This window comes from Micromys minutus, assembly GCF_963924665.1.
Source record: "Micromys minutus genome assembly, chromosome: 23".
Classification (NCBI taxonomy): domain Eukaryota; kingdom Metazoa; phylum Chordata; class Mammalia; order Rodentia; family Muridae; genus Micromys; species Micromys minutus.
The window spans coordinates 23,976,443-23,991,590 of NC_137958.1; the positions used below are offsets into that span (position 1 = coordinate 23,976,443).

Sequence of the window (15,148 nt, forward strand, 5' to 3'; positions counted from 1 at the left end):
ATATATATGTATATATATATATATATATATATATATATATATATATATTTCAGTTGATTTGACTGTGAGGACAAAGACTGCCCAGGTATGGGCTTTTCCCCCAATTGGTCCGGCCAATTGAACCTAGAAATTTTCCACATATAATGATCCCAATTAAAAGCAGAAAGCACTGTGGAGAAGGCTCCTGCAGTGTTTGCTGCTGCAGATGATCTCACAACTCTATCAGCTTCATGCTCCAAGTGTGATTGTGCATGAGTCTGTTACTAATATCTCCACTCCAATAAGCCAGCAAGGTACAGAACAACAAGGGGACAATTAGAAATATCACAGAGTCAAGCAACTTGTGAAGTCTGATTTTCTTTAACCATCTAATGTGTTTTACCTCTGCTCGTTTTCAAAGCCTGCACTTTCATTAACACAGAAAGAATATAGGATTTTAAGAATTATACAAAGTCTAGCTGCTCATCGCTTGACCTCTCTGATGTTGATGAGCTTGAACTATTTGAGCCAAAATGAATTTAAGTATCATGTCTTGAGCCCTTCTTAAAGAAACTATCCAAATATTATTTTACACCTTTCTGTTGGTGTAGATGGTCAATGAACACTTGTATAGGTAGAAGAATGAACTTGCAGGAGCACCACTAAGAATTAACCTGTTTATGGGAACCCAAGAAAGATGTCAAGGCTAAGGCCAATGCTCCTTCTGAGGGCTGAAGAAATAGGTCAGAGATGAGGAGCACTGACTGCTGATGCAGAAGACCTGGGCTATACTTCCTGGGATCCTCATGGTGCCTCAAAACCATGAGAAACTGCAGTACTAGGGGATTCCCCCCTTCTGGCCTGCACTGACAATTGCACATGGTGCATATGAAAACATTCGGGCAATACATGCATGTAAACCGCTTTTAAAAAGCAAAAACAAAACACATAAAATATCATTTGGAACAGTATAGAAATCTCTGTGGGATATGCAAGCTTATAACAGTTTTTGTTTTGTTTTGTTTTGTTTTCATTTACTGAGCATTATCCATTTAAGTTCCTTTTGACAAAATTCTTCCTAGCCAAATCTACTATAGTGGCATAAGTCTATCTCATCATAAATTATCTTTTAATGACATATAAACACTAAACCTAAATTTCTGGTTTATATTTGTATTGAAATATTCAGAGGGTTTTGGTAAATTTTTGCCCACCGGTATGGACTGTTCATATTTTTATTTTCTTTCTGGTTTTGAGCTTTGAAAATATTTATAGCTGATCTTCTGATTTTGTTAGTAATGAGAATATTTAAAAATCTCCTTAGATTATCTTATGGAAATTCAATTTAATTGATGTTTTAAATAGAATTTCAATACTTTGGGGCTTTCAGAGCTGACCACTGTGTATGGACAACCAATAAGAGGGCTCATCTCTGCGACAGCCTAATTCTCCACCTTTCAGGAGTTACTAGTTGCCTATTGTTCTCTAAGAGTAGGACCCCATACAGTTTTTTTTTTTCTTCCTTGTAAATATATCCTCTAATAATTCAATTCTCTCTCTCTTTCTTGCTTATGTAGCCAGTGTGGCTGTGCTAGATAGTTGTATATCAGCTTGACCCAAACTAAAGTCATCTGAGAGGAAGGAACGTCAATTAAGAAAATGTCTCCATAATACACTAGGACCCTGACTCTTAAAGTCTTTCTGCCTATACTTCTATGATGCTCCCTTAGCCATGGATTCGAAAAAATAAAACCACAGACTATGCAAATTAATGGACCTAGAAAATATTATATTGAGAACTGAGATGTTATCTAGACCCAGAAAAGAAATGTTGCATGATGATTTTCTTCTGTAGTACCTAGTTCCAAATTCTCAGATATGGATATACAATTTGAAGTAACCATGGAAACCAGGAAATTCTAAAGGGGCTATAGGCATGCAGAAGAGGAGAATTTGACTTTGAGAAGGATTGAAGAACAGGGGTAATATAAAGAGGAAAAGAGAAAATGAAGAGGAGGCTACAATTGAATAGCAAGCAGGGTAAAGAGGTTAATACATATAAAGAAAGAAGGGATGAAGAAACATAAATAAAATTTAAATATGGAAGTTAAACCAGTTGATCTGACAACACTCTCCATATGAACTATAGATTAGCACAAACCCCAGTACCAGACATGAGAAATTATTTTTCTAAATTTTTGCGCAGAGTAATCCAAGTGATTCGCAAGCAATATAGATTATTCATGGAGTTCTTGGTTGCCCTCATGGATTGAGGGTGGGACCTTAATGCTGGAGAAATGGCATAGTTAATCCATAAGACTCAGATGATTAAAGCATCTTTCCTGTATTCTAGCCTTCAGGGTACCAAAAACTACTCTGCAAGGTGGCAGGAGAGGAAAGTGATTAAGCAGTCCTACCAAGCTGCAATGTCTGCAATACATATAAACCATGACAACAACCAGTGTTTCAAGATACACATTGAAATGTAATAACTCACATTCACAATTTGGTAATCAATAGCTCTCTAATTGGGTTTAAAGCCCACCCACAGGCAGAAAATCATGCTTAATAAAGAAAGCAATCAGCTTCCTGGACCTGGTGAGGGTCTATGAGAACTATCTAATGTCTGCATCAACCACTTTGCTAGGCCATAGTAATTACTTAATCCAATATAAATTTTATATTTATACCCACATGTAAGTGTAGCAGCAACTTATCATCAAGGAAGCCTTGCTTTACAGCAAATACAGACATAAAGAAACAATAAATCCCATATTTCATAAAAAAGAAATATGCTTTAGAACATAAGTATATATTAAATAAATTTAAATCAATATCTGACTTATTGACTAGGCATATTCAGTATCAAAGGGCAATATGAGAGACATATTTTCAATTTGTATTAAAGCACTTTGCTACATTATAGTTAAATAGTCTAGAAAATGTTATAAGAAAACAGATACTTTCTGTATATCTTCATCAGTTGACTATATTAAGAATATTCAAAATTTTATTTCAGCACTTCCATTGTTTCAGGTTTCACAGTGAGGTCTTTGGTTTATTTGATTGTAGTCAGTGTAATAGATATGAGTATAATTTCATATGTCTAATTGTGGACACTCAATTCCCCAAGCATCTTATTAAAGATATTGTCTTTCTTCAAGTTTGCATGTTTGGTATCTTTGTCAGGTATCAGGTGTGTGCTGACAAGTCTTAAGTCAACTTTAAAAACTAGAGTCAACTGATAAAAGGGAACTTTAATTGAAATAATGCATTAAGAAGATCCAGCTGTAGGACATTTTCTTAACTAATTATTGATAGATAAGGACCCAGCCCATTCTGGATGGTTCTACTCCTGGGCTGGAGCTTCTGGTTCTGTAAGAAATCAGGCTGATCAAGCTATAAAGAGCAAGCTAGTAAGCAGCACCTCTCCATGGAAACCCCTGTCTCAGGTTCCTGCTTGTTTGAGTTTCTCCCATGGCTTTCCTCAATGGACTCTAATTCAGGACATGGAAGACAAATAAACCCTCTCCTCCCCAAGTTGTTTTTTTTTATTATATTGTTTAATCACACCAGTAGTGAGCTCCTCCAACCCAAGGAGGTTATAAGTTTTGTGCCATTATATTTGTGTTTTCTATTTTGCTCCATTGATCTGCATGTCTATACCTCAGTACTATGGTGTTTTTTGGTTTTTTGTTTTTGTTTTTGTTTTTTTCTTACTGTTTTGCATTTTACTGGAACTCTGGCATGGTAATCCTGCTAGCATTGCACATTATGCTCAAGACTTCCTTGAACATATGAGGGTGTTTAGTGCTTCCATATGAACTTTAGGATTTTTTTCTATTTCTCTGAAGGTTATCAGGAGATTTTAAATCTGATTGCATTGATTATGCAAATTGATTTTGTTATTGTAAACATTCCTTAATGTTCACCTGTCAATTTATGAGCATAGGTCTTTTTATCTTTTAGATCTTTGCTTCTTTTCTAGTAGAGCTTTCATTTCTGTTTAGGTAGATTTATTGCTAGATGTATTATTGTATTGTATTGCAAGCTATTGTGAAGAAAGAGTATGCCCATGATCTTTCTCACAAATTTTTTATTGTAATAGGAAAACTACTAACTTTTTAAAGTTGATTTTGTACTCTGTAACTTTGGTGAAAGTGTTGATTATTTCTACAAGTTCTCTAGTAAAATTGTTAGGATCTTTTTTGTATAAAATTATAGCATCTACAAATTAGGATTTTTTTTCTTTTCCTATTTGTATATACCTTTAACTTACCCTTTTTTCTCACACATATGATAATATCAATTGATATGACAATATGCACAGTAGAAATCCAACATTGTTTCACAATTAGATGAAGACCATCCAACAGTCGATGCTATCTGAGAGGTACACTGTGAGATTTCTAGGTAGACTTCAGATCAAGTTCCGTAAAAGAAAGGTTTTCCTAGACCATATCAATCAAGTATTCTAGTTTTCTTAGAAGGAATGTAAGTTATCTATCATGCACAAATCTTCAAAAAACTTGTTATCAGGGCTTATTCACAGATAGTAAATTATCTCTCACCGAGATTCATTGCAAAGGTAAATAGTTCACATTTGAGTATCTGTTGTCTCCTATTTTTCACTATGTCAGCAGGGCTTTCTAGATTCTGAATATACTTTTTTATACTGATGAGATGCTAATTGTCAGAGTAATAAAATAGCATATATAAAAGAATACGATTCATAATGTCTGATAACGCACAACATTGGGAACTCAAGTGAAACCACAGAAGCCGAATTTTCTAATGCGATTTGACTTATCACTAGGGATTCTACAGACAGACAAGGCTACAGATACATTTTAACACACCTCATTGCTATCATCCAGTTAGCTGTCACAAGTCTTTCTGCCAACTCAAGGGTAGAACACAGGGTTTCAGATTTCTAGTTACTAGCCATAGGGAGAACTTAGGCTTTAAAAATAAAACTGGAAAGTGGATAGAGTATCATGTGTTCTTTAGAGATCTTTCTTTAGTAAAACCACTTAAAACTCAACAAGTAAACACAACTTAACAAGGCTCAGAAAATAAATGACTCGAAAGTCTATGGTAGTTCCCTAAAGCAACTAGATTCACAAAGCCTCTCTGCAATCTCATATAAGCAGTTACTAAAAGATATACGTGGAACTATTAATATGACTGTGAGTCTCGAGTTGTTACAGGGATGCAGTTTTCGTGAGTTATATCCTAGTCTGGGCTAGAGTTTACTGCCAACTCTCCAGAATTAAAGGGTACAAAAGTAGGTTTAAACAGGGTAACATGACAGAGGAATCTGTCTCAGAAATACAAATGATGGCGTTGCTCTCCCAGATTTTAAAATAAGAAGTACAAAAACATACTAAAGAAAGCATGCTCCTTTTTCAGCTCCAATACCATCAAACTACTTTATTGACGTCTGAAAAAAATATATCTTTGCATTATATTTTTGGCATAAAGACAAATTTAAGAATGGAAGAGGTTATAAATTTTAGAGTCTGCCAAACATATTGCAGTAAATATGAGCAAATTTTTCCCATTCTGATACATCATTCTACAGAAGTCTCTCAGAAGCCATTTTTCTTTGTATACAGTATAACATGCTAATACTTATTATAAACATTGAGCATGTTGGATGAATTTGATGATAGATTAAAGGAACTTAGCACAAAAATTCATTACTAATTCTTTATATTATATTCTCACAACAAAAAAATCTATGGATAATTAATAAGTACACTTTAGAATGTTCATTATATTGGTAAGAAAAACCTTTTATCCCTGCATGAATAGTTTATATTTATTTTCTGATAATTTTGGTCAAACCCACTTCAAATGCTGCAGAAGTTTGAGTCTGTTATTTTTTTTTTTTTTTTTTTTTTTTTTTTTGGATGAAGACATTGCTTGCCTGTAGTTGTACATGATCTGTGAAGACTACAGTGGAACTCTTTTCCAGGCCGATGCACCAACTCCAGGAGAAAGGGTAATAGCTGACATGTTCCTGCTGGCACATCGGAGGCAAAGGATTACTCTGCTCTAGTATATGGTTGGTCTTTATTCATTTCTACACCTTCTTTTCACACATCAGTGCCCCAATAAAGACATGCTTAAAGAAAACTGTGCCAACTACAAGGTGAGAATGAAGAGGAACCCTCCACCTAGCCCTCTCAGAACCACATAGAATACAGAGCAGAGAGATCATTGCCAGCCATTTTGGCTCACTGGAAATTAAAGTCTTACAAAAATGCAGATTTACTGAGAAATGAGATTGTTTTAATAATAAAATTTCTTGTCTTTGAAAACATTTATTTATTTATTTATTAGTTTATATGTGTTCATGTGCCTTTATAAGCTTGTAGTAACACATGCATGCCAGTCTTCATAGATGCTGGAAGAAAGAACTAGACTCCCAGTCACTGAGGTTATGAGCAGCCATTTGGGCAGTGGGAAGTAAATCTGGATACTTTCTAAGAGCATAAAATGGTCATAAGAGCTGAGCCATCTCTCCAGCTCCACAATAATATTTTCTAGATACTTATAATGTTACCATACAAACTCTGAACAACATAGTTTGATATCACCAAAGTCTTGGGATCTACCCTGAGAAACACTTTAACACATGATAGAAAATTATAAAATTATATTTATCAAATTTCACTGTGGATAAGTATTTTTGTATATTTACACAAGCTTAAAATGGTCAATCCTGTATTGTTGTACTTTAGAATATAAATATTACTTTTTACATATTCAATTTTTTTGGATATTTTTATTGATTTACATTTCAAATGTTAACCCCTTTCCCAGTCCCCCCCCACACAAAAAATCCCCTATTCCATCCTACCACTGCTTCTATGAGGTTGCTCTCCCACCTTTCACCTCTTCCCTCCTGGCATTCCCTTACACTGAGGCATCAAGCCTTCACAGGATCAAGGGCCTCTCCCAGTATTGGTGCCAGATAAGGCCATTCTATGTTACATATGCAACTGGAGCCATGTGTACTCTTTGGTTGGTAGTTTAGTCCTTGAGAGATCTGGCAGTGTGGAGCGGGGGGGTATAGGGCTGGGGGTTGAGGGTTCTAATTGGTTGATGATTGATATTGTTTTTCTTCCTTTGGGGTTGCAAACCCTTCAGTCCTATACTCTGATCTCTAACTACTCCACTAGGGTCCTAGTGCTCAGTCTAATGGGTTGGCTGAAAGCATCTGCCTCTGTATTTGTAAGACTCTGGCTTGTGTGTGGAATGATAATTCAAATATGTGTTTATTCAAATGGGTAAAATTCCAATGGACATTTTTTTCATATTACTTAAAGCAATGTTGAAGACACTTCGAATTTCCATTGTGATGTTAAAATGAAAACAATTATCATTTCTTTCATTAAGAGCAAAAAATCCAGACAAACTAAAAGTCAGTGATTTTTCTGAACCCTTCAATTACAAAAATCTAAGACAATTCACAACCTCAAACCTAAAGAGATACAGGTATTGCTACTAGCTTGGTCAAAAATTAATCTATTTTTATAAACATAAATTTGTAATGCCTTCTAAATATTATTTTCAGGAAAAAATTTTGAACCATGAATTACTAACAAAATTAGTAATATGATCTTTTTGTTATTAAATTAATTAGTTAAGTAATCTTTATGGACTAAATAGCTTTTGCAATAAGAAAATCAAAAAGTGAAAATTCTACTATTTGGAAATGAATAAATAAAGCATCTTTATTCAAATATGGCATGACTATCCCAGTTTATTTCTTCGATATCATGATAAGAGAGTGACCAAAAGCAAAACAGGGAGGAAGGATGGATTACATTTTACAAGTTATAGTACACCATCAAGGAAAGCTAGGACAGAAATGCAGGTAGAAATCTGGAGGCAGAATGTAAGCAAATACCATTCTTCCCTTCTTATGTTTACCTGAATTTCTTATGTCATACAGAACCATTTATCTAGGAATAGTATGACCCACAGTAGACTGGATCTTCTGAAAAATTGGTAATCAAGAAAAGGTACCACAGACAGGACAGGACTACAAAAAAAATGTAATTAAGTTTATCCCCTCCTATGGTGTGAAGTTGACAATTAAGATTATACATCACACTGTTTACACAATTAAAACACTGACAAAACTTACCTGAACCTAATAACACAGGATTATTAAAGTCATTGAAGTCAAGGTCAATTAATCACCTGGCTTTAAGATACCAACTTGACACAATTGTAATTTAAAATAAAAATAGTATAATATGAAAACCTGAAGCAACTAGCCACAGATACTTAAATAATCTATACAGAAAACTGAACATTTGTCAAGCAAATAAATGTATAAATAAGCTCTAAACTGTTCTGTATTCATGGTTTAGATGGTCTAATATTTTAAAAATATTTTTTTCATAGGCTTGAACTCATTGGCACAGAAAAAGACTTTTTGAAGAGAACACTGTTAGCAGAGGCACTAAGATCAATCATAAATGGAACTTCATAAAACTGAAAAGCCTCTGCATGGCAAAAGACACAATCATTTGTACAGTATGACACCCCAAAGAATAGGAAAATATTTATGTCAACAACATGTTTGATAAAGGGCTACTATCAAAAATATATAAATAAGTCAAGAATCTATACATCTAGTAAGAAATAACTCAAATTTTTTTAAGTGATGTACAGATCTAAACAGAAAATTCTCACAGAGGAATGTCAAATAACAGAGAACCAATTAAAGAAATTTGCAACATCCTTAGCCATTAGGGGAATGCAAATCAAAATTATTTTGAGATGTTATCCCTTTACCCTGACCTGCTCCCATCCCCCTCCCCTTCCAGTTGCTTTCACAAAGGTGCACTCTCTCCATATCACCCACTCCACCCCGTTGCCTTGGCATTCCCCTACATTGGAAACCATGCCCTCTCTGGAACAAAATCTTCTTCTCACATTGATGCCAGACACTGCTGTCTTCAGCTACCTACACAACTGGATCAATAGGTCTCTCAAAGTGCGCACAAAGGTTGGTGTTTTACTGCACTAGAGTTTTGGAGAGTTTGGGTGGTTGATAATGTTGTTATCTTCCCATGAGGTTGCAATCTCTTTCAGCTCCTTAGGTCCTCTCTTTTGAAACCTCATTTGGATCCCCAAGTTCAGAGTGATGGCTAACTGCAAACATGTTCAGCTGTATCTATATGACTCTAGCATAGTCCCTGAGGGGTCATCTCTGTCTGCTTCCTGCCAGTAAGTACTTCTTGGGATCAGCTATAGTGCTTGGATTTGGTGACTACATATGTGGTAGATCCCCAGGTGAGGCAGCTTCTGAGTGATCATTTCTTCAGTCCCTGTTCCTCTATTTGATCTTGCATTTCTTCCCATGAAAGTTTTATTCTCTTTTCTAAGAAGAACTGAGGCATTTCCATTTTGGCCTTCCTTCTTTTTGAGCTTCACAATGTCTGTGAATTCTTTCCTGGGTATTGGGTATTCAGAGCTTTCTGGAGCTAGTATCCACTTATCAGTGAGTGCATACAATAAGGGTGGTACATTTACACAATGGAATACTACTCAGCTATTAGAAACAATGAGTTCATGAAATCAGTAGGCAAGTGTATGGAACTAGAGACTATTATCCTGAGTGAGGTAACCCAGTCACTAAATATGTTTTCTAATACTGCACTTCAAAAAAAAAATGTGCAAGGGCTCTTAGAGAAATATATGATTCTAGGACCAGGGTAGAAAATACAAAACATAAACCCAGGGGTTACTGTGATGTAGAAAGTAAAGGATGTGGAGGGATTAAAGGAGCGAAAGAGGAGCAGTGGTTCTGATTCCTAAACGAGATCAGTGGTACCCAGGGGTCAGTGAAAGATGCTCCATAGGAAAGATAGAATAAGTTGAGCTATAAATACATTATTATGTGATCCTTGTTGAAAAGTGTAAGAAAAATACTTGAGTCCATACTGGTAAATGCAAATGATTGAATGAGATAAAATGGATAGTCATTCACACAGTTAAATTCAAATAATATATGGAGCTAGCATACCTTCATGAAGCAAGCACATCCCACCTTACTCCTTAAGCCTGAGTGGGGTATAGCTATAACTATCCAAAGTGTTTAACATAGAAAGATAGGAGGTGATGTCAGTTGTGGAGGTATCTACAGAATATAGTCTCAACCAACTGATTAAAATTAACATCAACAATCAAACATATTGTTAGTGTATGTACCCCGGTGTAGAATGAGAACACAGGTTACCTTCATGATCTCTTGACGAAAAGAAAATCGTGCACATGCATAGGAGTGCACACAAAATCTCATTTTAGGACATCATCAAATAAAACCAGGAAAGCAATACTGTATAAAGTATCATCTGATTAGGAATAATCAAAATGTTGAAATCCTCAAAAGTGAGACAAAAGAGTGTTGCAGTCACAAGGCGCAAAAGGCGTTGGTGGAGCAACAACAGCTGCAGAGAGTCTTAGAGAGCATGATGCTGAAGCACAAAAGACATCTGAGAGGAAAAGATCAGGAATCTAAGTAATGTATAAGCTTTTCTTAACAATGTATAGTGTTGGTGCAACAATATGGCAAATACAGTTCACTAAGCCATGATATTAACAATTAGGTGAAATATATAAGGTATCTCTATTTTACAAGACATTATTTTGAAAGTTTGGAACTACTCTAAATTTTAATGTATAAGAAAACATTGCACCACTAAAGCTTTTCTTGTAGCCTGTGTAGATTTCCCTATAAACATTTGTAAATAATTTATATTCGAGACTCAAATGCTCACTTAAGTATCCTTTAAAAGAATTTAAGTTAGAATTTGTAGTTAAATTTTGTCTATGGATACTTGCTTTATTAACATTTTTTTTTACTGTTCTTGCACTCCTCCGTTTGTTTTGGTTGTTTTATTTTCTACTAGGAAATATATTCTTGGAAAGCCAATTTCTTTACAACTCTCTCTCTCTCTCTCCCTCTCTCTCCCTCTCTCTCTCTCTCTCTCTCTCTCTCTCTCTCTCTCTCTCTCTCTCTCTCCACTCTCTCTCTCTCTCTCTCTCTCTCTCTCTCTGTGTGTGTGTGTGTGTGTGTGTGAGAGAGAGAGAGAGAGAGAGAGAGAGAGATATCACTTAAATCACAAACTCTTGATGCTTTTCTTAACAATCAGCCTGTTTCAGTATGAGGCACCAGAGTGTGATGTTATGATACCATTTTTAAATAAAAATGAAAATGGAATCAGTATATAACGTCTTATATTGTAATAGAATTGTCATTTTGACAGGATTTTTAAAGTGGATTCTAGAACATGAAGCAATTCTTCACCTGTAAGAAAATCCTGTGAATAGAAAAACATGTGGCTTCCATTTCAGAGATAGCAGTTTGAATCTAATTTGCCAGCTTTTACATTTCCCTGACATTGATGCTGTACCATCAACATACACATGTGCATTTTAAATACTATATAATTTCTTACAAAGTATTCATCTTCCATGTGAATGCTATCACCAAGAGTCAACTCCACTATATCTTTCTTTCTAATTACTGATCTTCAGCGTTTTTCTTTAGCAATTCTAAATAGACATAAGAAGCCCACTCCACTCCAAGGCTGCTCCCATGAAGGTGGTCCTCTTGAGCAGTACCTTTTGCTAGGTCACAGCAGAATAGCCCAAGCTTCCTCGTAGAAGAGATGCAGATGAGTACTAAATATACTCTGAGTTCTGTGAGAACGTCAAGGCAGTGGTAGCTTGGGGTCAGGAAGCAATGGATTTTTTCTCATGTGTCTACTTCCACAGGGCATGTGTCAGGTCATGAAACTAATAGTTTTCCAGGCGAAGGTCATATCAATAGGTAAGTGTAGATAAAACATGGGGTCTCTTATGAAATAAATCTATGACTGTGGGATTTGGCATATCTTCCAGGACATCAGAAAGTGTTTCTTCAGCTATGAGCTTTGTTCGAGCATTTCATCTCTAGCTTTGTTATTTCCCGTATGATTCTCCAGTCTTCCCTCAAATGGACATCCTCCAGATGCAAGTTTCTACTATAATCTTTAGATCCCAAGTGGCTATGTTTGGTCATATGGTCTTTCTTGTTTTATAATTTGGTTCAGTGTGAGTTACACAACTTGTTCCAGTGTCCACAAAATTTTATAGGAAGTAGCCAATAGCAAGTCTAGTGGAGGCTTAGCATGCATGTGAAGTAATCAAAAGGATTTGCACTATGTGCTAGTAATTTTACACATATGTGGTGATGACCCAACTTCAGCCAGAGATCAAAGTTTCCCTTATTGTACAATATTAGTGGTTTTAAAAGTAGTTTCTTGGAAAGGAGCTACTCCTTTGGATGACAGAGAATTACAGTTATGGTGTGCTCATCTTTAAGATAAAAATTATGTGCTCCTTGCTCCACTCTGGACTTTTCTCTGACATTATGTGCATTGCTCGAATCAAAAAAATATAATGGGTTATATGTCTATATATTAGTGTAATAAAAACAAAGACACAATAATACCTATACATAGCTCAATTCCACAAAATGGATAGCTCCTGACTGACCACTATATAGTATTTCTACCAAATCGACTTTTTGTACGGTGGTATAAACATGATTTATAAATCACAGATTCAAATATATATATATATATATATATATATATATATATATATATATATATATATATATATATTTATGTTTAGTTGCACAAAGCTATGTCCCAAAAAAGGAAATTAATGATATAAAATATTAAGAAGTATGAATGAGGATATCTTTTAGTGAAAAAAAAAAAAAAAAAAAAAAAAAAAAAAAACAGGATTAACAAGAAACCTGCAAAGCTACTCCATATAAGGAGGCAGTCATACTAAGTGAGAAATCTCCTGCCTTTTCTCCAAATTTAATCCCCCATTCTCACATCCAACTCTGTAGCAGATCACTTGCTGTAGTCTGCCCGACACCTTCCACCCTCAATTTTTAGTGAATCACTATGATCTTCTCTCCTAAACTTCCTTCTAACTCAGACAGCAATTCTAATCTCAATTTTATCAGGAATCCCATGAGAACCCTCCACCTATACCTACAAGAGAGTCAAGTGGGAATATGAAGCAGGTGGGTGAGCTTCAGATTTTTACTCTCCCTCCTCTCCTCCATATCCATTAACTCAGTCCCATCTCAAACTCTGTAGCAGACTAACTGTTGTAGCCTCTCCTTGATCTCTGTCCCAGTTCCCAGGGACTAAGCAGATCCTGGAGGAATACTCTCCTTTCCTCCATCCTGAGGAAAACCTTCAGCATGCCTCACAGTCCTAACCCATCCTTATTTTTAATTGTAAGCTTCCAATATCTAGAAAACACCTACAAAACAAAGGTAAGATTGGATATCAGCACCTGTAATAACAATCATTCCCCTTGCAGATGCCTAGACTCCAATGCAAAACCACAAAAGTCAGGACAGTAGTCTGCATGTGAACCACCAACCCTCTCATAATAGGCTCTAATAGCTGAAGCATATATATAAACCTTAAAATGGTCCTTAAGACTATGATAGAAGTCCTTAAAGAGGAGTTGAATAAATCTCTTAAATTAAAATATAAAAAGACAAAGAGCATAAGGAGATGAATAGAACCATTTAAGACCTGAAAATACACAAAGAATTAATAAAGAAAATCTGAACTGACAGAAATCAGGAAATGAGAAAAGTTAGCCTCACCCATAGAATACAAGAGGTAAATAAAAGAATCTCATGCATTGAAGATATTAACAACGAGATGGATACTTCAGTAAAAGAAAATGCTAAATGTAAATAAATAAATAAAACAATAAAAACTGGCACAAAATATCCAGGAATTCTGGGAATCTGGAACATTATGAAAAGTTTAATAATAGAATAATAAGAATAACAGAGGTGGAGTATAGATTAAAGGCACAGAAGATATCATCAAAAACATATAGAAGGCGTGCTAGAGTCACTGTCGCCAAGCTCTGGTTACGCTGCTGCTAGCCCGTCGCGACCCCATAGTGCACTAGTGGTCCCAAAAGACTCAGTCCAAGATGGCAACCCTCAAGGACCGGCTGATTGTGAATCTAGTTAAGGAAGAACAGGTTCCCCAGAATAAGAACCCAGTTGTTGGGGTTGGTGCTGTTGGCATGGCTTGTGCCATCAGTATCTTAACGAAGGACTTGGCAGATGAGCCTGCCCCTGTTGAAGTCATGGAAGACAAGCTCAAGGGAGAGATGATGGATCTCCAGCATGGCAACCTTTTCCTCAGAACACCAAAGATTGTCTCAAGCAAAGACTATAGTGTGACTGCAAATTTCAAGCTGGTCATTGTCACAGCGGGGGGCCGTCAGCAAGAGGGAGAGAGCCGACTCAATTTGGTCCAGCGAAACGTGAACATCTTCAAGTTTATCATTCTGAACATTGTGAAGTACAGTCCTCATGGCAATCTGCTTATTGTCTCAAATCCAGTGGACATCTTGACCTACGTGTCTTGGAAAATCAGTGGCTTTCCCAAAAGCCGAGTTATTGGAAGTGGTTGCAATCTGGATTCAGCTCATTTCCTTTACCTGATGGGGGAAAGGCTGGGAGTTCACCTGCTGAGCTGTCACAGGTGGGTCCTGGGAGAACACGGAGACTCCAGTGTGCCTGTGTGGAGCAGTGTGAAAGTGGCTGGCGTCTCCCTGAAGTCTCTGATCCCAGACATGGGCACTGCTGGGGATAAGGAGCAGTGGAAGGAGGTCCACAAGCAGGTGGTTGACAGTGCATATGAGGTGATCAAGCTGAAAGGTTACACATCCTGGGCCATTGGCCTCTCGGTGGCAGACTTGGCCGAGAGCATAATGAAGAACCTGAGGAGGGTGCATCCCATTTCCACCATGATCAAGGGTCTCTATGGGATCAACGATGACATCTTCCTCAGTGTCCCCTGTATCCTGGGACAAAATGGGATCTCGGACGTTGTGAAGGTGACACTGACCCCTGAGGAAGAGACCCACCTGAAGAAGTGTGCAGATACCCTCTGGGGAATCGAGAAGGAGCTGCAGTTCTAAAGTCTCCCCAGTGTCCTAGCCCTTCACTGTTCAGGCTGCAGCAGGGTTTCCATGGAGACCACACACTTCTCATCTGAGCTGTGGTTAGTACAGTTGTGTTGGAGGGCTCTGGGGA

General features: G+C 36.6%; 1 protein-coding gene across 2 annotated transcripts; it reads left to right on the forward strand.

Moving 5' to 3' along the window:
- Positions 1-14,034: 14,034 nt before the first annotated feature.
- LOC308435589 (L-lactate dehydrogenase A chain-like) lies at positions 14,035-15,033 on the forward strand (the record flags this gene model as incomplete). 2 transcript variants are annotated; one of them, XM_080936322.1, is made up of 2 exons in its annotated part: positions 14,035-14,284; positions 14,453-15,033. In XM_080936322.1, the coding sequence occupies 2 exons, from the start codon at positions 14,035-14,037 to the stop codon at positions 15,031-15,033; spliced, it is 831 nt and encodes a 276-aa protein (XP_080792448.1). The 2 variants fall into 2 exon arrangements, with proteins under 2 accessions (XP_080792448.1, XP_080792447.1); XM_080936321.1 differs by having other exon boundaries at positions 14,035-15,033.
- Positions 15,034-15,148: the final 115 nt, after the last annotated feature.